This window comes from Martes martes, assembly GCF_963455335.1.
Source record: "Martes martes genome assembly, chromosome: 8".
Classification (NCBI taxonomy): domain Eukaryota; kingdom Metazoa; phylum Chordata; class Mammalia; order Carnivora; family Mustelidae; genus Martes; species Martes martes.
The window spans coordinates 67,536,223-67,560,643 of record NC_137895.1 but is presented as its reverse complement, the minus strand read 5'-3'; the positions used below and the strand labels follow the sequence as shown (position 1 = coordinate 67,560,643).

General features: G+C 37.9%; 1 protein-coding gene across 1 annotated transcript in view; it reads right to left on the bottom strand.

Annotated features, from left to right (window-relative positions):
- Positions 1-24,421, bottom strand: part of ITPR2 (inositol 1,4,5-trisphosphate receptor type 2) — a 485,801-nt gene that overhangs the window by 242,876 nt on the left and 218,504 nt on the right. Inside the window, exons 30-34 of the mRNA XM_080811707.1 lie at positions 24,005-24,205; positions 21,728-21,979; positions 18,539-18,664; positions 5,533-5,661; positions 4,187-4,307 (exon numbers count right to left, since the gene is read on the bottom strand). Coding sequence (XP_080667833.1) covers positions 4,187-4,307; positions 5,533-5,661; positions 18,539-18,664; positions 21,728-21,979; positions 24,005-24,205 — 829 coding nt within the window. The remainder of the gene's footprint in view (positions 1-4,186; positions 4,308-5,532; positions 5,662-18,538; positions 18,665-21,727; positions 21,980-24,004; positions 24,206-24,421) is intronic.

Genomic DNA, 24,421 nt, shown 5'->3' with positions numbered 1-24,421 from the left:
GATATGGGAGTTAAGAAGAGAGGATTTGGAGGAATTTGAACAAAAACTTTGAATAATGGGAAAGATGCTGACAGGTAGCAGTGGTGGAAACTGGGAAGAGAAAGAAAATGAACAAAACAGAGAATGAGAAGAAGCGAAACAGAGACCGAGAAAGTAAGGGACAGCGTGAGCAAGGCATGGGGTGTCGTATCCATCCGCTGTCACATAAGGTGTGTGGGAACCAGCGAGCAAGGAGGTTGGAGAGGTAAGGTAGGGCTGAGCTGTAGGGGGCCATGAACGGGACAATGAGAACTCCATGATGCTCAGTTTGTTAGACAAAGGGACAACGCTGAAGGCTAGGGACATTGTTGTTGATGTTTTTAAACCAGCAAAGAGAATTTCACTTCAAGATGACTCTGGTAGCAGACTTCTTTAGGTGAAGAAAGACAGGAAGAGAGAACACTGAATAATTCTTACAGGGGTTTAGGAAGGAAGCGATGAGGGGTGAAACAAGGCCTTTATGGAGGGGAAGGCAGGAGAGGTACAAATGCCGAGGGAGTAGGAATAAAATTTCCAGAGCTTCCTAACTGCTCAAGCGGAAAGAACAACCATGCCTTCTCACAAAGATAAAATGTGATTTTACACGAAAGCATCATTCTTCCAAACCTACCTTGATTACAGACTTAGATATAAGTTTTGACGTCCTCGCTATCACACATACAGAAAGCCACTAAAATATCCTGCGAAATCACAAGGTTTGGGCCAGGAGAGGATTGGTAGGAAATGAAATCTTATAACGGAAATAAAAGATATCTTTAGACTAATATAATGTCGGTGACTATTTTAAGTCCCCAAAATACAAGAAATACCACTGAAGTGGGAAGTCAGATGGAAAACACAGCATGGGATCTCCCCTGTGGCTGAAAGTTCTTCATCTCAGTGTTTAAATGTTACAAACAGTGTGCCTTCTATGTTCTGAGGGGGACCAACTGGTGTCCCCTGCACCCCACCAATTGCATTTGTTCAATACCGAGCAGGGAAGAGGGGGAGGACAAAGTGGATGAGAAGAAAAAGAAGGAGGTAGAAGAGGAGGAGGATAGAGAGAGAAAGAAGGAAGAAGAGGGGAGGCTGCCTTAAAATGTTAAAACACAGAAATAGACTTGGCAGCTAGGACAATGTATTCCTATGTTAAAAAAAAAAAAAAAGACACACATCATCTTATGTCTTTGCTTTTCCTTTGGATTTTATCTTTTAACGGTTAGTATATTTCCCAGATGACTTCATCCAAATAAAAATGCTGTTAATATTGTTTCATTATAGCTTAAAAAGTATATTATTAAAACACTCAGAGGTTATACTAAAGCATGAACAGAACCAGATTCATCTATAATTTTACCATTCAGAGATAATCAATGTTAATATTTTATTTTTATCCTTCTGGACATTTTGTTATGTGTATCTTTTTCAAGTAAGAATTAGCTTCTCTCTTTTTTTTTTTTTGAAGTATTAATTTGAGAGAGAGAAAGAGATAGTGAGAGAGAAAGAGAGAGAGAGCACAGAGGCAGAGGGAGAGGGAGACAAACTCCCGCTGAGCAGAGAGCCCGATGCAGGGCTCGATCCCAGGACCCTGAGATCATGACCTAAGCTGAAAGAAGATGCCTAACCAACCAAGCCACCCAGGCACCCCAAGAATTAGCTTCTCTTTTGTGCCCTTCTTTATTTTTGACATAATACCTATTGTCCTCTTCATTTCTTCCCTTCTTGAAATGTTCAGTCCTAAAGTCTGCCGGATGAGCAGAGCAAAGTTAAGCATCAGCCCTGGGCAAGAAGAGCACACAGGGATGAGGCGATCCAGAGCTCGAGTGCAAAAAGAAGTGGAAGGTGCCTGCATAGGAGGCTGGCCAGGCAGTGGACAATCAGAACTTGGTGGGGTGAGGAGCACATCAGCTGCTGGGGGACAGCCTGGCCCAGGTACCAAGGAGTGAGCCAGCAAAGTCAGAGGCCACGCCCATGGAGAAAGGTCTCTCAGCAGCCTTCCTCTCAGGAACTGAGAGGTAGTTCCTGTGGGAACCTACTGGAGGTGAGGAGGATGCCTTCATAGAGGGGTGTCGGGGCCATGCTGCCAGGGGACACATCCTTGTGGGGTCTGGCCCTGCATGTGGTACCTAAGCCCAAGTGGGCTGTGAGGAGGGCAGATGTGTGTGGAGGAGGGTTCCTGGGGCAGTAGAAGCATTCAACTCATCAGGTATTTGAGGAGAGCCAGTGTCCTCACAAAAGGAACTTTAAAAAAAAAAAAAAAAGATTTTATTTATTTATTTATTTGAGAGAGAGAGAGAGCATGAGAAGGGGGAGGGTCAGAGGGAGAAGCAGACTCCCTGCCAAGCAGGGAGCCCGATGTGGGACTCGATCCCGGGACTGCAGGATCATGACCTGAGTCGAAGGCAGTCACTTAACCAACTGAGCCATGCAGGCGCCCCACAAAAGGAACTTTTAAATCCAATAATAGCAAAGCTCTTCCTTTATTAAACATTTTTGTAGCCCTCAAAATAGTATTATAATATTCTTCTCTCGTGTTTTTAATTTTTCTCTTAAGTATTTAATATTTTTATTATTATTGTGAATAATGTGTTTTACACACTGTTTCTTTCTGGCATATAGAAAATGTATCCAGTTTAATACTTACTTATAATTAATCACTGAGATGAACTCTTGTTAGTTTCTTAGTTCTAATGTTTTTAAATTGATCCTCTTAGGTTATCTTTGGTTTTTTATTCAAATTAAAATTGAGCAGTTATTAAATATTGTTAATACACAGTCACTTGTGTCCAATCACAGATGGGGGAAAGACAGAAAAATTTTAAATGGCCATTAATTCGTTAAATCATTGATTCATTTATCAAATATTTACTGAGCATATACTATAGCCCTTGCCAAGTTACCTAATCTGGATAATTCTGTTTTTCTCAGCTGTACAATATAAATAATCAAAGAACCTATCCAAGCATTAAATGAGACAAATCAGGCAAATTGCTCAGCAATGCACATGGCGAGTACTCAATAAATGGCAGTGGTGATGACATACACTAGAAGCTTCCCTTCCCAGTGCTGCATCAGTTGAGACAATGGTCAAGCTCGTCTGTTTTTTTAAGTCCAATATTTCTTTTCCTGCCTCCCCTCTGCCATCTGGAGAATGGCCCTAATTAACCTGAAAGAAAGAAAGGACTTTTCAAGAGGGGCACCTGGGAGGCGCAGTTGGTTGAATATCTGTCTTCAGCTCAGGTCATGATCCCAGGGTCCTGGGATCGAGTCCCACATCATGCTCCCTGCTCAGCGGAGAGCCCGCTTCTCCCTCTGACTCTGCTGTTCCTCCTGTTTGTGCTCTCTCTCAAATAACTAACTAAATAAAAATCTTTAAAATGGAAGGAAGGAAGAGGAATTTATGAGAAACTCCCTCTAAAATCTATTAACCTTCCCTTAGCTGTAATCCACTTGCCTTCCATTTCATGTGTAATTTCTGAAGGCTTCTATATACAACAGGCCCTTAGTAAACACTGACAGATTTCAGACCAAATTGGAAAACTAAAAAACCCTGAAAAGGTCCCACTGCCCTATGAAGGTATTAGCATGTCAGGCTACTTAATGGACAAGACAGTTCCATAACGAAGTCTGAGACAACAATGAAACTAAACTCATGCCTGTGAGATCTTCTGAGCTATAGTAAAGTGTCATATATAATATTATTATTAGAAATACAAGGGGTGCCTGGGTGGCTCAGTAGGTTAAAGCCTCTGCCTGCGGCTCAGGTCATGATCTCAGGGTCCTGGGATCGAGCCCCGCATCGGGCTCTCTGCTCAGCGGGGAGCCTGCTTCCCTTCCTCTCTCTCTCTGCCTGCCTCTCTGCCTACTTGTGATCTCTGTCAAATAAATAAAATCTTTAAAAAAAAAAAAAAGAAAAGAAAAGAAAAAAGAAATACAAGTAAATAAATGAATTTTAAAATTTTGAAAAAAGAAATACAAGAATCATCTTCCCCTCCCAAAAACGTATGCCGCAACATTCAGAAGCGTTTGCTGGTCATTGCTCTTCAGCTTGAGAGAAACTTTTCTTATTAAGTCGTAAACTGGAAAACTGCTTGTGTTAGCCATGAGCCAAAAGTCCAATTTCTTTCATGAAATGCAAAAGCAAGTGAAACCCGACGTTCTGACTTACCCACTTCTGCCAGAGTTCTGATACAAGACTCCACAGAGGACTTCTGCGCTGGGTTTGGCCAGGTACAATTGTAAATTCTGAAGGCAGATTGCAGCAGCTGGATAAAAACTGGCTGATGTGTCTGAAAGCAGAAAAGAGTATGCAAATAGGCCACTAAGCCATTAATACTCCTAACATGGCATCTATGCATTAACAAAAAGGCTCGTCGAAATAAAACACAATCCAGTCTTTTTTGAGCAGCGGCACCATTGATAGAGTATCTCTTTCAACAAATATTCATTATGTACCCACTTCGTGACAGGCACCATGCCAGATGCTACAGAAAATCAATTATTTGCATTTTAACTACAGACTTAATCAGAAAAAATTTGGCATTTCTTGAAGCCAATGACTTGAACTTCAATATTTTTAAAATAATCTCTGGGTAATTTCCAAGTATAAGTAGAGCAGGTGTTCTGAGTTTGTTTGATTGACTGCATGTTTTGGTTTCATATGATGTGCAAGGATAGGAGACAACAATTCTGACCTACAGAAACAATTTCATGTGGTTCTAATAGTTGAAACGTTTTCCCTAAAGAAAGTATAATTGAAAATGAAATTTTTATAAGGGTAATACACAGTCACTATAGAATTTTGGGGAACCACAGAAATGAAAATCTCCAATAATCCTACCATGTAGAGATAATCAGTATCAACATTTTGAAGATATTTACCGTCTGAGTTTTTCTATGTATATAGGCACATATGTTCTTTACACATACAAATTTGGATGATACTCTAATGCAATGCTGGGGACTGTTTCACTTAATATTACTTCATAATCATTCTCCTTAGTCATAAATATTTCTTTTAAAACATGATTTCCATTTGCTATGTAATAAGCCACCCTATGGACACAAATAATTTATTTAGCTATTCCCCTATTTGTGGTCATTTAAGGCTGATGTCAATTTTTAAGTATTAGAAATACTTGAATGAAAATCTTAGTATATAAATTCCTGCTAATTCTTTCAGGATAAATCACTAAGGTGGAATTTATTGAGTCAAAATGCCTATCCATTGAAAAAATTATTTACTGCAACACTTGGCAAACAGCCAATATACTGATATGAATGTTTCTGTTAGGCTTGTCGGGAAAACAGGAATAATTCAGTTTGAAGATGGGGCCTCTTTATTTAAAATAAAGCTTGATAAACTCAGAAAGGGGCAGAGCAGTAAATAATATGAGAGAAAAGTGACCTTCAGAACTGTAGGAAATGACTTCCTGACCATGTTAAAGTTTTTCTAACTCAAATAAGGTAAATTCTGTGTGACAGAATGTGCCTGTATTTTTTAGTTTATATTACCTGGAGGCTGGTACTGTTGTCTGAAAAGGGGGAATTAAAGAAGCCGCTCACAATGTTCATTATTGACTCAGTGACACACTTCTCCAAGAAGGTGTCTGCGTGTTTCCTGTCCGTAGTTGTGTTGCAAACCTGGAGAGAAAAATTGAATAACTCAATACACTCCTACCACATCTTTGAATTCTAACTCAGTACTGAAACCTTGTAAAAATTGCTCTGAAATTGTTAACTATAACATTTCTTCTGCTTTTGAAAGTTGCTTTGAATAGATACATTTCCACCAAGAATCTATTAAAATTTTATCATTCTTCTGTAGCTGTTCCTTTCAGTTTGGTTGTCATTTCATCTTGGACCACAATTCTTTTGCAAATGCCCCCAGTCCCTTCCTCCTGCTCTGCTTCTCCATACTTTTGCACACCAACCTTCTCCCTCTGTCCCCAAGCATGGCTTTGCCAGAAAACGCCCTTTCACTCAATGTGAGGAAATCAAAGAAGAAACAGTCATTATAAGAAAGTGGTGAATGTAATTAGCAATGGTTTGTATCTCTGCACATTTTCACTTATAATACCTGGCCCAGATTGGAGGATGCCAAGAGAAGACATTTGGCAAGGAAAGTAGAAAACTAAAAGAAATAAAACTCTTTCCAACACTTTAGACCTTTTCATCTGTAGTGTAGATACGTGGGCAAGGAAGCACAGAAGTGAGCCTTTGCCGGCTTCCTTCCCTGTAGGGCTGAGCACGAAGAGATGATACTCACACTAAGGATAAACCAGAAAAGAACACATGCCTGGTTCCTGCCCTGATTTTCATATGTGATTAAATGAGGCAGAAATTGGTCACTTTGTGAAACAAGCCACAAATTTCCAAATACATCAGGGTAGACAAATTGCAAAAGCGAAGATACATGATTAAAAACAAATGAAAAAAAGCTGGGCAATAAAAAGAAACATGAAGATAAAAACAAGAAGAAAAGAAAGTGGGAGGGCAAAGCACAGGGTGTGAGAAAACCCTGAAAAACTGGGGCAGAGTAACAACATTTCAATATTCACACAGTGACAGTGGGGAAATGTGGTGGCCAGATGTTCCAGATGTTCTTAGACAATCCAAATTTCTACATCACTTTTTTTTTTCTTTTCAGTAAGGTGATTAATCAAAAGAATAAGTAACTATAATTTAATCTGATACTGCTTTAAAAATCTTTCACACAAATAAATTCACAAAAGAGAAAAATTCCCATCTCAAATGTGTGTCCCAATGTTTTAGTTGGGGAAATAATAGTATTTGCTGAATGCAGGTAAAAGAAAGAGCACAGGGATTGCTTTGCTTCTAAATCACTTCCCATCAGGGCTCTTCATTTTTTCCTCATCATGAAGTGACACTTCCCTGACTGGGTTGTATTAGAACTACTCCCAACAGTACTGCAGGGACCAGTGCAGTTAAAGGAAATAAATGAAGTCAAATTATGCAATCTTTTAAGCTAGTGTTCCAGCAGGTAACATAATGCCTGGCATATACAACATGTTCAATTAATGTCTGGGGCATGAATGAATCAATTCATTTTAAAAATGAAAGAATAAGAAAGAACAGAAAGACTCTTATGTTGTTTCAAGGTTCACTCTGGGTTAGGCTGTATTTGTGGAAAATCGGGACTAAAAATTGAACGTGATCCCAGCACTAATATCAAATTAGTTTTCCCATGATGGATATGACATAGGATTTATTTCATTTAGTATCTTTCCAGCACTGGCTTTGATATACTGAAATTTTCAGATTCACGGGATGAAAATATATTACAGTTGAAAAGGTAGTTGACTCAATCTACCATAACCAACCCCAACAGCCTTCTTCCTTGTCCAGTGACATTTCACACAATCGTTGGGGGGGTGGCTCACAGACCTATTGCAGCACCATATTGAATTACCTGCAACTGGACATTTGCTAAAGAATCACTCAGAAATTTGTGTTAGTGAGTTAGTATAAAGACTTTCCTCAAAATCCTAGGTTTACAAAACTATGTGGAACCTATTCCTCAATTCCTTTGAACAAGAAATTCAGTTTTCAAGATATTTTTTCTTCCCCATACAAATGATAACATTTTTGTTCTTCCAAAACCTTGCAGCCTACATTGCAATATCATGGATAGGCAAAACATATAAGAAGCCACTTTACTTATTACAATCTTTTAAAAACTTTCCAGGAAAGGGGCACGTGGGTGGTTCAGTGGGATAAGCCTCTGCCTTTGGCTCAGGTCATGATCTCAGGGTCCTGCGATCGAACCCCACATTGGGCTCTCTGCTCAGCAGGGAACCTGCTTCCCCCTCTCTCACTCTACCTGCCTCTCTGCCTACTTGTGATCTCTCCCTCTCTCTGTCAAATAAATAAATAAATCTTTAAAAAAAAAAAAAAGCCTTTGAGAAAAAAAAGAATCCCCCAAATAACAGTATTTCTTTATCCATTCTTATTTATTTTGACTGCCTCATTCCCATAGATTGGAAATGATCCCAAAAAATGATATCACACTAAATGAACTTTTTTGTGTATTACATGTATTTTCAAAGTTTTGATCTATTTGCACATATTATTTGCATACTATTATTTCCTATAAAACATGTCCCCATGTGATTCTCTAAACATTTATTTTAAAAGGTTATGTGATAAGCACTGGGTATTATATGCAACTAATGAATCATTGAACACTACATCAAAAACTGTTGATGTACTATATGTTGGCTAATTAATATAATAAAAATAAATAAATATAGTTGGAACTTCAAGCAATTACAAAAAATAAAAATAAAAGGTTGTATTTATTCCATCATACCAATGCACCATCATGCTTTAATCCATTTTTGGAGTAAACTGAGGTATACATAACCAAAAAATACAAATCACTTTCTTGTTTTCCTAGTTATTTCATTCTTACTGGTCTTTTATGTGATTTCCCTACTTTTTTTTTTTTTGCAACTATTAACAAATTGTGCAAAATTCTTATATTCACTTTCAGATTTTTGGCATATATTCTACCAAAAGAGGAATCACCAAATGAGGATAAATAGGCAGTTTTATACTGTTGCTGGGCTGATCCTCGAAAATAATAAATTTACAATGTTAGCAATAGCCTATATGTAGATACACAAGACGGTCCCCCATCATTACCAACTAACTTTTGTTTTCAGTCCCGGTTGGGATCAGCTGATGTGATGGCAGAACAAAAGGGGAGAGAAAGAATTCAGAGGCCTGAGTGGGCCTCTGCCTCTAACCCGATCTCCTCCTCCTCATAGAGGTTTCAGCAGTGTCTGCATCTCCGGATGCAGCCCCCACTCAGTCCATCGGCAGTGTCCCCAGTAACAATGGTGCTGCCTTCGCCCCTTCATGTCTGGGCGCAAACAGCTTTGCAGTTCCCCAATTCCTGGGTGCTCCCCTGTGCCTTCTTGGTCCCTTTCACACTGCCCACGTCTCCTGGAGGAGGCCATCTGGTTCCCACGGAAACTGACTGTTCTGCCTGTAAATTATTATTTTCGCCAGTTTAATGACACTTAAAAGTTATTTTGTTTTTCTGACATTGCCAATGAGGCTTGGCACTTTCCACGTAATCACTTCCTGCCTACATTTTGTCACATATGGATGGTTCAGATCCTCTAACCACTTTAAGTAAGGCCTGGATAACGACTGGTACATGCCGTGTCATTTAACATTTTTCACAAGCTCTTGTTGAGCTCTTTCCCATATATTTTTCACATTCAGATTTTTTTATTTAGAATGTTCATTCCATTACATTTCATTGTGTCAAGTAATTCTTAGCATTCAGGCACTATATTTTATTTAGATAATTTCTATTTAGTTAATATAAAGAAGGAAAAAACCTCCCTTCCACAAAAGCAAAGGACATTCTACACATTTTGTTCTCATTTTTTATTGGGCTCCTCCTCCATCCCTGTATGTATCCTGACTCCCATTCAACTATTTACGCTATCTGGGAGTTTGCTGCTGTGGTGAACTGATTTATTGATTCTGATCAATTTTTTCCCATATTGATATCCAACTATCCTCCAAACATTTACTAAACAGTGATTTCTTGTCTCACTCTTAGGTTGCTTGAGGTTTGTCATATGTCACTAAATACTATTTAAAGCTCTCCGGTATATTCCATATATCATTATTTTTAAAATATTTTAAAATCTCTGTAAAGTATTATAAAATATTAAAATAATCCCAAACTCTATATATCATTATTTTTCAAATTGTTCGTTTAAATTATTATTATTTAAATTAAAGCTAAATATTGGGGTGCCTGGGTGGTTCAGTCGGTTAAGCATCGGCCTTTGGCTCAGGTCATGATCCCAGGGTCCTGGGATTGAGCCCTGCATTGGGCTCCCTACTCATCAGGGAGCCTGCTTCTCCCTCTCCCTCTGTAGCTCCCCCTGCTTGTGCTCTCTCTCTCAAATAAATAAAATCTTTTTAAAAAATTAATTAAAGCTAAATATTGGATTAGGAGATAGGACAGTGAACCAAATAAAATAAAGTCTTTATAAGAGCTTTTATTCTAATCAAGAAAGACACACAATAGATAATACAAGTAGAAAATAGAGCAAACAGGATGCTCTAGAGAAAAATAAAGAAGGGCAAGCTATACAGGGAGGACTAAAGCTCCTTTTATGCTGCAGAAAGAGTGGGTAAGGTTGAGAATTACCTTTTCACTTAACTTGCTTGGGGAACCTCTCTGGAGAAGGCGGCATTTTAACAAAAAAAACTGAAAGAAGTGAGGAAACAGCCCTGGAGGGTTCTGGGGGAAGAGCAAGTGAAAATCTGTCTCCATCAGTAGAACATAAGTCCCTGGACCTGGGAAACTAGCCTGACTTGCTCACCACCGCACATGCAGGACCTCAGCACACAGTAGGTATAAAATAATTTGCTGAAAAGCAAATATGAAACAACATGTCTAGACATGATTATGTCTGACATTTCTCCCCATGCATATATGATGTCCCTTCTCTCTTCCAATCTAAAGTGACTACTACTCTTCCAAAGATGACAGATGGGCTTTAAAAAGTTAGATGCTAGAGCAGCACTGTCCAATAGGACTTTCTGCCAACGACGGAAATCTGTATCTGTGATATCCAACACGTGTGCTTACTGGGCACTTGAAAGATGGCCCTGTGCTACTAAGGAACTGGATTTTCCATCTGATTTAATTTTACCTAATTAAAATTTAAATTTAAATGTGCCAAGCTGCTACCCTGCAGGATAGGGGAGCTCTAGTGCCAGTAATATACTTTGATCACACAGACCAAGGAATACAAATCCTAAGGATCCTTGTAGACAGTAAACATGTCCCTCTAAATAGCTGAGGTAATACCGCATATTTATTTTAATTTGTATCCCTTCATTCATGGGGCCAAAACTTCCAAACATTTGCTTTTACACATCTCCTTTTTATTTTTTTTAAATTTTTTTAAAGATTGTTTTTAATTTTTTTTTAATTTTATTTACTTACCTGTCAGAGACAAAGAGAGAGAGAGAGCATAAGCAGGGGGAGAGGCAGGCAGAGGGAGAAGCAGGCTCTTCAATGAGCAAGGAGCCCAACGTGGGACTCGATCCCAGAACCCTGGGACCACAACCTGAGCCAAGACAGATGCTTAACCAACTGAGCCACCCAGGCATCCCTAAACATCTCCTTTTTAGATGAGTCATCAGTTCATACACTCAGTTGGCTTTCTTAGAATTCTAAACTAATATTTTTCTTAATATCCATATATATTAATTGTAGGAAACCTGAAAAAATACAGAAAAGCACAAAATGGAAATGAAAATTATCTATAATACAAAAATCCAGATAAAACAATGGTAAACCTCTTAGAAGCCTTTCTTCTTAATCTTTGTGCTCCACCATGTATATTTTCCATAACTGAAATTATTCTAGATAATCAGTTTTGTCTTCTCCTTTTCATACTCATCACTCAACCATTAGCACTTCCCACATTATTAAAAATCCTCAAGAAATAATCTCAATGACTCTATAACTTCAATCTCATAGATATATCATAATTTATTAAACCATTTCTCTATTATTAAATTTTGAAACTATTTCTTACTGTATATTATTATAACAGCATGTTGAACTTCTTTGACCATAAATCCTTGATATCATTTCTAATTATTTCCTGAGGACAGGTTCTTGGAAGGTAATTATTTGACACATTAAAAAGGTATGAAGGTTTCTTTTAATATATTACCAAAATGCTTTTCAGAAAGACAGCATGAATTTACATTCTCATCAGCAAAGTATGTGAACCAACATTTAATATTATCTCTTTACTTTTATCTTTCTGCCCTTACAACTTTGATAGTTAGAAACTGGATCTTATTCTTCTTTGTATTTTTAAAAAACTATTAACAGTCGACTATTTTTTTCAGGGGTTTACTTGTATTTCCTGCTCTATAAGTCATGAATGCTTGGGTCTTGAATATTTCATTATTAGATTGTTAGTGGTTTTCATATATATATATATATATATATATATATATAAAAACATGTTCTTATATATATTCTTATACATTCTTATATATATTCATATGTACATATATACATTATATATGTAATATACTCATATAGTCTTTATACATTCATATATACATACATACATATATACATATATTCATATATAAACATATGCTTTTCATATATATAAAGCATGTTCTTATATATATTCTTATACATTTATATATACATTCATATGTGTATATATACATTATATATACATATGTATTATTTATATATTTATATATACATACATATAAAATTATTAACAGTTGACTATTTTTTTCAGGGGTTTACTTATATTTCCTTCTCTATAAGTCATGAATGCTTGGGTCTTGACTATTTCATTATTAGATTGTTAGTGGTTTTCATATATATAAAAAAAGCATGTTCTTATATATATTCTTATACATTCTTATATACATTCATATGTACATATATACATTATATATGTATATATATTCTTTATACATTCATATATACATATATATGTATATGTACATATATACATTCATATATACATACATATGTGTCTGTGTGTGTGTATATATATATCCTTTTTTTTCTTTTTCAAGTATTGGGCCTTTAAAGATTGATTTATTTTCTTATTTCAGAGTATTGGGAGCAGAGGGAGTGGAAAACAGAAACCCAAGCAGGCTCTGCACTCAGCATGGAGTCAGACACGAGGTTTGATTTCACAACCCAGAGAGCATGACTTGAGCCAAAACCAAGAGTCTGAAGCTCAACTGACTGAGCCATCCAGGTGTCCCAAAATCTTCATGTAAAGATTATTTAAGCCTTTTTAAAAATGCTCAGCAGCTTTTTTCTATTTTGATTTTTTTATTGCTATGTGTGATGTTTTATGTACTTAAATTTGAAATTTTCAAAAAACAAAGCATCTATTATTCTCCTTAGCTATTCTCATTCACTGCTTTTGTGCTTAAAAAGAACCTCATCCAGGGGCTCCTGGGTGGCTCAGTGGGTTAAAGCCATTGCCTTAGGCTCAGGTCATGATCTCAGGTCCTCGGATCAAGCCCCGCATTGGGCTCTCTACTCGGCGGGGAGCCTGCTTCCTCCTCTCTCTCTGACTGCCTCTCTGCCTACTTGTGTTCTCTCTCTCTGTCAAATAAATAAATAAAATCTTTAAAAAAAAAAAAAAAAGAAGGAAGAAGAACTTCATCCAAAGATAGATAAATAGCTACCTACATCATTTCCATCCATTTTTATTACTCCACATTTATCTCTAAAATCTTAATCTAATTGCAATTTATGCTATTATATTATATATATGCAATTATATATAATATAATAGCATAAATTGCAATTTATATATAATATATATATATATAAATAATATATTTAGGTTAGAAACTGAGTTCATTTCACCCCAAATAGCCAGTGTCCTCAAATGTTATTTTGATTTAGTGCAAATCAAGTTTTGTTGAATATCTATTCCACACCAAGAATGTTCTACATACCTAGGATCTATTGATGAATAAAATACATAAGAATCACTACTCTAGTGGAGCTTGTATTATTACTTTAATGTTACCAGGGTAAGCCAACTGCAGCTCCTGGGGCAAATCTAGCCATAACCACTTGCTTACATATTGTCTATGACTCTTCCCTTCAGTAATTCCTATAACCATTGGGACAGAGGCCTAAAAAGCTAAATTATTAACTACCTTGCTGTTCATGGAGAAAGTTTGCTCATCCCTGAAAATAACCAATCACTTCCTTACTAATGGTAATAATTTATTATATATTAATAACTTACATATGTAAAAATCTGTTTATGCCTGTTTCTTTCATTCCATTGATATGCCCACTCAATTTGATGCTAAGCCTATACTTACTTTGTTTTCAAATTCACTTCTCAAGTATTTTTCACTTCAGTGGACATTTATTTATTTCACAAATACATACTGACTATCTACTATGTGTGAGACATTGTTCAAGGTCAGGTGTGCAGCAGTGAACCAAACAGACACACTCCCTGCCTTCTGTTTATTTCAGCAGGAACAAATACAAATGCATATAAAAATGTCACGTGGGGATGTAAGTTCAATGAAGACAAATGAAGCAAGTGAAGGGGGGAGCAGAGGGAAGAAGTTGTTACACACAGGGTGGTAAGTGAAGGCCTCTTTGAGGGCTTCTAATCAGGAACATAAAAGAAGTCTTGAGGATACCTGGAGAACCAGTACTACCCCAGGCAGATGCAAAGGTGCTGAGATGGGAGTTCAGGTGTTTTCTCATAATGACCCAAATCCCCTGACTTTGAAAGAATGATCAGTTACAAAGGCAAAGGAAAGCGTTTCTGCCCCTAGGTGCCAAGTTTAGCCACAATGGAACACAGACCAAAGTGGGCAGCTGTTTAATGCTCTCAAATACAGTGGAACAACTTTTCATGAGGCTAATACCTTTGCTGCCTGCCTAAATCTGGCGTATTTACAGAACACAGGTACCGTCTGTCAGGAAATCAGAATGGAATTACGTGCGGGAAACCCAGCACCGGCTTATTATAAACAGTCTTTCAAAAAGATTTTCTTACATGGGTCTTAGCAAGATAAAAGACTGTGTGCGGTGCATAAACACTGAATTTAGGAACACTGAAAAAAGTAAAATAAAATAAAATTTTTTAAAAAGATAAGGAAGTACAAATAGGAATATGAAAGATCCTAATTAAGACTCTTTAGAGAGATTTACCCAAGAGCAAACAAAAAGAACCTGGTAGAAATGACTCCAGCACAACATGAAGGGAAAGGTGGAAGGTGGTATGAATGCAACTACATATTAATATTTCTTCTGCCTTGTAGGTAAGACTGTTCTCCAAGCTTCTACTAAAATAATAATCTGCCTTGTGCTGGCTAGACCCCACCTGAAACCCCATCCTAAATGCCATCCTTTCCAAACAGTGACATAGAGAGAACCTGAAAGCGTATCGAAAACAAGAAGGAGAACAAATGTGAGAAGCTTTTATAGAAAAAGCACTGGGTTAGACCTCAGCAGATTCTGCAGCTCTGCTTCTGGCTAGGCAAGTCACCCTATGCCAGTGAATTAATCTCTCTGGAACTCAGGGGCAAAATTATGACGTCAGTCTTAAGTTCTTTAACTTGCATGACTTTATTATTTGAAAGTAGATGACCAGTAAGAAGAATATGTTACTTATGGTAAATACCTACCGAACTGAATCATTCTATGTCGCTACAGAAGGAAGAAATAGGCAAAGGTTATAATCATAACAATTTGTCTCAATATTAAAAGCCTTTCACAATTAAAGTTATGCAATAATGAAACCAGTTATCTCAAATAAGAGTGAGATGACTCCTGCTGGAAATACACAGGCAGGTTCTGAAGAGTGTAAGCCATATGACTGCTGGTCTCCTCCAACCTTAAGAGCCTATGATTCTTGCAGTCCAATTCGCCATGTACCTTCCTTCAGATCACCTTCACCATTCCCCACTGACATAAATAAGCTGTTCCAGGATGTCATCGTTTCATGGGAACATCTGCATTTAGCCCATCTCTCTGTCAAGTCACTACCGCGCATGTCCAATTTCAAAGACATGGTTTCTGGCTCTTGCCTGTACTGCCTGGTCCTCCTTTTGGGTATCCTCAACATTGTTATTGGTATAGGTACTGAGGAACCTTGTTGAAATTGCTTTAAAGCCTACATATACCCTTGTAATAAAATAGCAGTGACGTTACCCATGATACGGATAAAATAGAAGTTGTTACCAGCTCTCTGAGTAAGGGCAACACATGTGCTAAGAACTTCATATGTATTATCTCATTGAAACCTCCTCATAACTCTATGAGGAATGTGTTATTGGATCCATTTTACAAATAAGGAAACTGAGTCAGAGGGGTAAGTCATTTGCTCAAGGTAACTGAACTAGGAAGAGGCAGAATCTGGACTTGAACTCTGGTCTGGCTAATGCCTCTGAAGTACCTACTCTGAAACGACTATATTCTCCTGCAGTGGTTCCCAAAGTGTGGCCCCTGGACCGGCAGTTTCAGCATCACCTGGGAACGTGTTAAAAAGGCAGACTCACACCTACTGCATCAGATACTCTGGTGTAGGGCTCAGCAATCTGTTTTAAGAAACACTCCAGACAATTCTGATGTTCGCTGAAGTTTGAGAATTACTGATCTACACAACTGAAAAGTTGCCTAGGAAGCCACTTCTACTTTATTTAAACAATGTTTTGTATTTGAATTTGAGTATGTGGCGGCTCCTTAATCTCTCTTCAAGGGCAGAAAGACAAAGCCCAGTTACGGAAAAGCCAGGTTTCCCACCCGTTCCCTGAAATAGGAAGGGTGATTCTTTGTCATTCTAGGTGAAGGGATAAGAGAGCTGCTGTTTTAAAATATAAATAAGAGCGAAACCAGAAGAAAAGAAAAAAATGCTTTTTACGGTATAGCTAAGAGGTTGTGGTTAGACATAATGAGTGAATAGACTAAAAAGATCTCAAAATTCCCTTCAAGCCTTTATACAATAAATAACATTAAATGTCTCCTTAATCAAAATGGTTAAAATAAAAACCCTTCCTAGCACGCATACTTTCTTTACAAAAAAGAATACATACATTGTAGCTTTAGAAATACATCAGCAGCCAAGGGTGTTTCCAGAGTGGCATAACCAACGGCTGTTACCACCAGCTTTCTTTGGTTTAAAAGATAAAACTCCTTGTAGCTTTGCAGCTCATGCTGCCTAGAATGTGACCTTGGTCCTGTCAAACTTATCTTTAGTCCGTGGCACTGTGCAGCTCTGCAAATCAGTCTATAATCTCTTTAATATCTTCCCGCACGTGCAATTTTAAAGCTCAGTCACCAGCATATAACCCATCCTTTACTTCAAGGTCTCTAGCGATCCTTGTAGCCCAGCAGAAGCAAGGGCTTTCACAAGGACGTGGGGGTCAATATGAGGGGTATGAAAATCGTATGTAAAACAAGATGATTTCTCCACAGGTGCTGGTTTGCCTGCCAAAGGCAACGAGTGGCTTTTCATTCTATAGAAATAAAGTAAGGACTGCCTTACTCCACGCATGCGTGAACATGGTGGCGTTGGCTTAGACGACACCACATGCAAGGTAAAATAGGCACATTTCACCCACAAGGCCCTTATGTCTGAGTCTGAGTCAGTGTTTTCTTATATCCCTCCTGTCTTCCTTCCTTCCAAAAAGCGTTGTAGGGAGGCGGTCAGCATCCATTCTTCTACGACAGTGGAAATATGGACCTCACTAACCCCTCTTTCCTCCAAATACATCTAAATAAGGCAGGTGTAAAGCTACCAGTACTTGGGAATGTAGAGAGTCAAAAAAACTGGGACAGCCCCCATAAGTCATCACAGGTCTAAGGATTATCTATACACTATCTTCCATTAGTGAAACTTTTTTTTTTCGAAGATTTTATTTATTTATTTGACACAGAGAGAGATAGATCACAAGTAGGCAGAAGAGCAGGCAGAGAGGCGGGGTGGGGAGGGGAGGAAGCAGGCTCCCTGCTGAGCAGAGAGCCTGATGCGGGGCTCAATGCCAGGACCCTAAGATCACGACCTGAGCCGAAGGTAGAGGCTTAACCCACTGAGCCACCCAGGCACCCCCCATTAGTGAAACTCTTATTTGAACATTATATCCCATCATTTCAAAGGGAAAACTAAAGATCAAAAAAGCTAAAATAATAGATCCTATATGTTATGACAATTCAACACACCAAAAAATGTTGAGGGGAGGCAAAGATATACCAACTAAAATTAACTGCTACCTATAAAGAAGAGTCCTTCCTTTCTTTCTTCATTCATTCATTCATTTACTCAATTTTACTCAAAAACACATGCTAGACAATATCTAGAAAATGCCAACCAGCTCCACATGTCCTCTCCAATTCCCCCAAAAGGCCAAACGGGAGGAAATGGATTCAGTAAAAAGCAGGACCTATATTGACTGACAAGTCAAACCAGATGATTCAATTTCTGGAGCTCTCTCCCAAAGAAAATTTTGAATAGGCAGCACTGAGCAATGCTAAGCCTTGGGTAGTCTGGTCAAGTACCCATCTGTCTGAAAGCCATGGTCAAGGCCTCCGGAGATCTCTTCTATCTATGGTTTGCAATTGCATCCATGATAAGAGGCTGAATACAAATTGATCTCTGCCAATGTCTTCCCCAATCCATGTAAAAAGGCCACTGAAATTCCACCTAGTAACTAACCGATAGAGCCAGTGGTAAAAGTAGAAATGGATACCTCGTTTCTATACACACTACACTGGGTATTTTGTGTATATGAACTCATTAAATCTCATTCACAATCTTGCGAAATGCATGCACAACTTTTTGAAAGTCATGGATTACATCCAAAGTTGGAGGGTTTAATTCCAAATTTTCATCCAGATCCTTGATCCTGTTTAGTCAAAATATGTATCGAAAACATAACTAACCATGAAGCCGTGTTTAATGGTGAAAGTGTAACTCACCCTTGCCATGTCCACCAAGAAGTTCTCGAATAATTTCCAAATGTGGTTACTTGTGTAGATTTCTTTCATTTCCACTTCAGTGTCCACATAACAGTGATTAACAAAATTCACATAAGCAATTTTAACCTGTGCAAGTTTCAAATACAAAAGAAAGTGAGTTTTCTTCATTGTTCATTTTCAAATATCAAATGTGAAAAGTTAAATAAAATCTGGGTTAGTTACTATCGTGGATTATAGCATGTTTTATGTCTACGTAAGAAAGCATTCCCATATCTCTTCTCTTAACTAAAACCCTCCAGGCCCTGACCCAGTAGCCTAGTCCCCTGCCCCCAGTGACTGGAATGCACAAGTACACCAGATTTAAACCAAGTCTATCCTAGTTGAGACACTGAGAGTCAAATGCGCTCACTTTCCCTGTCTTCCTTTCTCTTTCTCTCCCTCCCCTTCTCTCTGTCTCTGACATTCTGTCATTCTCTCTCTTGTCTCTGTCATTCTCAGTTTCTCTATCATTCTTTCTCTGTCTCTCTGTCTCTCTCTGTCATTCTTTCTCTCGCTCGCTCATTACAAAAATGGAACAAGTTAAACCCAAACTCCAAGAGGCCATCTTCCGCAAGGACATGGAGGACAATTATGCTCAGAAGAAAAGAATGAGGCAAAACCACAAAGGAAAACAGCACAAGAGATGGAAACTGACACTGTTTGAACCTCTTGAGCCATCAGAACAACTATCCTTCAAATTCCCGAATACGGGAGCCAACAAAAGTCCTTTTTTTATTTAAACAGTTTAAGTTAGCTTTCTGTCATTTGCAGTCAAGAGAGTTCTAATATAACGTTTAAATGTGTTGATTAAATAGTACTTTATTGCCATTCAGAAATATTTGTTACTATTTCTGAGAAGAAACAGGCTTGTAGTTTAGAAAAAAAATTATATTGAGATGTAGCAACATTCGTTCTCATATTTAACAAAATGCCTCATAAAGGACTGAGATGAGTCTCACCAACATAGAGTATTTCTAAAGTATGTAGGGGAGTAGTTTTTGTGTTTCTTCTCTTTCCCTTTTATTTTTTTTTTAATGAAAATGTGATGAGGGGCATCTGGGTGGCTCAGTCAGTTAAGCATTTGACTCTTGATTTCAACTCAGATCATGATCTCAGGGTCATGAGATCAAGCCCCAACTCATGCTCCATGCTCAGTGTGGAATCCACTTGGGATTCTCTCTTTCTCTCTGCCTCCCCAGCTCTCTCTCTCCCAGATGCTCTCACTCTCTCACTCGCTCTCTCTCTCTAAATGAATAAATAAATGAATAAATAAGTAAATAATGGGATGGGTGCTATAAACCACCCCAAGTACATATACATACAAAATCATGTAAATAATTTCAAGGATTCGCAGAATCCAAGTTAGAATATAAGGAATACAGGGCCGGCTTTCATAAGGCCAAAAAGCAGACAGGGTGCCTGTGTCAAGAACTGATTGTAGGGTAGGGACACATCAGAACCACTCAGTGCATTATCATAATCCCCTTGACAGCAGCTTATATTTATTCATTGTTTGCTACATGCCAAACACCTTCAGCATTTTGTATGTAATATCTTTCTCAGTTCCGTCCTCCAGCAATCCTCTCAGTTACATACTATAATCATTTCACTTTAAAACTGTGCAAATTGAAGATCACAAAGGCTAAGTAACCTGCTGGAATCAGTCACAAATCTAGAAGTAATGGATCCAGGATTCTGACTCATTCTTTAATTCATTTGTTCCTTCCTTCAAAACATATTTATTAAGTATAGACTCGGGTTCAGGTAATACAATGGTAAACAGAACAGCCCAGTTGCTACTCTCCTCACACTTATAATCTTGGGAAAGCACGTGAAGGATGCAGACCTTTATTAACAAAATTCAAATGCCAAATTTCAAATTGTAGACTCTTATAATTCTGCTGTGGGAGGCCAGGGAAGTGTTCTTTACAGAAGAAATGCTTGAATCAAGATAAGAAGGGTGAAAAGGAATAAAGTAAGTGAACGTAAGGGGTCAGAGTGGTGAGGTCAGAAAGACCAGAATGTGGGAAGAAGCACGGTCAGAATCAGGACCTCAAACAGAGACAGAACCCATGAATTTAATCACAACAGTATTCCTTTCTTGGCCATCTCATTTCAAAGCAATCAAAGCATGAGGTACCCTTGGTATGAACTGTCAGTAATTCCACAAACTTTTTTTTTAAAGATTTTATTTATTTATTTGACAGACAGAGATTACAAGTAGACAGAGAGGCAGGCAGAGAGAGAGGAAGGGAAGCAGGCTCCCCGCTGAGCAGAGAGCCCAATGCGGGGCTCGATCCCAGGATCCTGGGATCATGACCTGAGCCAAAGGCAGAGGCTTTAACCCACGGAGCCACTCAGGGGCCCCATAATTCCACAAAATTTCACAAAAATATACTTTTAAGTCCATCACTACATAGGACTACTGGGAAGTTACGGAAGTTAACTTAATCAGACACCTTTTTAAGTTACTACGAATTAAAATGTTTGGATTTCTATCATATTTGATGCATCACACATTTATGAACTTTGCAACAATACACCACAATAGTAGAAAAGGAAGAGATTATTGCAATGTACATTCCTGGAAACCGCATTAATCCTGTTGGCAGACAACCAATTTTTAATGAGTTTTTTCCCTATTATCAGAGGCAAACAAGGACAGAGCATAAAAAATAATGTGTGAATAAAGCAAAATGTGTGTCCATATTTCCAAGAATGCACTTAGTCCATCAAGCAAGGTAAACCTACAGAGTCTAATAGATGATACTGCTGCACCATCCCAGCCCGGCCTATCAGTGATCGTGACCTATTTATGAAGCATCTATTAGATGCTCGAGAACATACCAGAGGTAACAAGTCCAATCTCCGTTTATCACATCACCATACTTAGAATTTAAGAGACTCCTAGAGTAGCTTCCAGTAAACCCACAGTGGCTCTACTCTGAAAAAGTTTATCGTCTTTCAGAGATTCTTGTACAACTAAGAAAGGGAACTTTATACGCTCTTTTAACTCTTCCTAATTATATAGTGAAGCACAATTTCTTGACTAAATATATTATCTCATTGTAAACAGTATGGGGACATCTGGCACTTCTCCACTCTGTATTAATAACAATTTCATGGCTGCTCAGCTTTTGCCAGGCTTACCTCGGGGATGCAGTCATCATGGGTCACCACCCTCACTATGTCGTCCAAGGGCAGAAGGGAATTGCACTTGATTTCAGTGTAGACGTTCTTCCCCTCTGTGCATGCTGCCAGCAGCTCCACCAGGGTGATGTGGTAGGCTAAGGGGCCACTCTCATCCCTTCGGTCTCTCTCTGAACACATCATATGGAGAAGGATGGGAAATGATGCTCTATCATTGTAAAATATCAGCACATCTTCACCCCCATTTATCAACTGAAATGATAATAAGAGAGTCTACATAGCAGTCCAAATGTTCGTCCTTGAAACTATTGCCAAAGATTTGGTCTATCTGGAAACACATGCATCTCTTTATTAAAAAAACACACAGATAATATTGCAAAAGCAGAACTACACCAAGGCAGGATGGTAAAAGATTCTAGTCAGGTGCCAAGTGATTATTTATGAATACTATCAAAAACAGCCAGGGAGATAGGGGACAGGTGGATGGGGACAGGAATTCAATGGCATGGATGATAGTTAATCATTCCCCAGTGAGTTATCCCCTGAAATTAAAGCTGCAAAATATTTCAAGAAAGTTGCTTCCCTCTACTTCAAAATGGAAGATGCCACTGCCAAGACATGAGGAATCTCCTTAAGTCTCATTTTACTAAAGCAGAGTACAATACCCCCACTCCCTTCAACAGTGACAGAATATAAAAGCATGTACTTTGAGCCAACTTGCAACTTCACAAGAATCTGGAAATTCCGTGTGTCATGGGCACCAGCAGAGAATGGAGGTAAAATTGAAGATGAGAGAAATGGAGAAAGAGAAGACTTAAAGAGAGAGAGAAAGAAACAAAGAAATGAGTAAGCAGGGGGTTTTAGGATATACATTTTCCTTCCTGTTTTGTTTATACAGTTTTATTGGAGAGTTCCAGCAGGTGGTAATTTTATTGCTCAAACTCCATAATATCTTACTGTCTATTTTCAGTACCAATTTTCTAACCCCAATAGGAGATATTTGGGGGATATGTTTCTTCTCTATTTTAATTGATAACAGATTTAAATCGATAAGACATCTGGCTTGCTTTGAATGTTTTGTGGAAAGAGAATGCATATGTGTCAAAATATGTATTATATGTCAACACAATATAATATTACAAATACTTCTTTCCACATAAAAACACTTCCCCTAAGAGGTGTCATAAATTTTTGCTAATTTTTATTTGCTACTTTCCCATTTTAATCCTTTCCTTGGTTGATCATAATGCAAAATCAAATTAGCTCCCACATTTCCAGACAATGAAGAACAATTACGAGTGTAAATATAGATAGGGAAAAGGTAAATTTTACAAGTTTAAAATGCTTAATAACAATAATTTGCCTTAAAAATTCAAGGCTTTAAGCTGAATTAATTTTAAGATTTCTATGGGGCAGGAGGGACTCACATTACATCAATATAGAAGCCCCTCTCCCCACTATAAATTGAAAGTACAAAATTATGAAAATCCCCTCATATCAATATAATCTATTACATAACTGTTTGATACTCACGGTTGAAAGCTGCCTTAATCCAATCAGGCCTTTAGAGAACTATTAGGTCACAGAGCAATGATTTACCCAAATGGGCTCAATTTCTCCAAAGTACCACTTGGTTCCTAGTGAGTAACTTACTCATTGCATAAATCTCACTCAACGTCAAACATCACAATGAAGAGAGCAAAATAAATGAGGGGCTTCAACCATCTGTGTTTCTTAAATTTTCAACTTACGTTTCCACATATAATAAATCACTGATGGCTAATTTCTATTAATTAACTCAATTCCCTTCAAATCCTTCTATAAATAGTAACAGAGAACACCAATTCTTTCTTTCAGGAATAGATCAAAAAAAGGCAGTGGGAAAACAAAGTTACAACCATCTTTGTTACAGCTTGAAAATTTTAAAAATATAAAAATGTGTCACTTTCATTCTCAACTACAACATTTCTCAGAATTTTGCTCTTTAAAATGCACAAATTCTTGTGCTCGCTTCAGCAGCACATATACTAAAATGCACAAATTCTTTAAGGATTAAGGATTCTTTAAGGAAAAATAAACTCGGAAAATTATGCAATCAACTTAATGGTATGTTACTTCACTAGATTTAAACAAAATACACTTGTTGCATAAGACATCAGGATGAAATTATTTTCCCCATCTATGTTGTGGGGGCTTTTCACACTACACATTTACAAAAAACACACACTTGCACACATGACTTAGGTGAAGCTGTTAAGACGCAAACCGAGCACATACCTCTGTCATTACCATATCCTGACATTTCTTCACATATTTACCATCTGCTTTTACAATCGTTTGCAGAAACCTCAGGTACTCCACGTGGCGGCCGTGTGTCTCGATGCAATGCACAAAGTGTTGCACAACTCTCTCGCTGATCTCGTTGCAGAGATGGTAATTGTTCATGAAGATGTGCCGCATGGTTTCTGCTTCCAGGAGCTAACCAGAGAGGAATATGCCCTTGTAATTCTGACAAGATCAATTTTCCGTTTTACAGTACTTACACTAATTTCCCTGCTTGTGATCAGTTTTATATTTTATGCAAAGCCATAGTGAGTTTCCTGGGCAAGCCTTCTACGAAATGCAATGAGCTCATTCACCATTAAAAGCAAACTGAGCTCACAAAGGAATTTAGTTGGAAAAAAGAGTTGATTA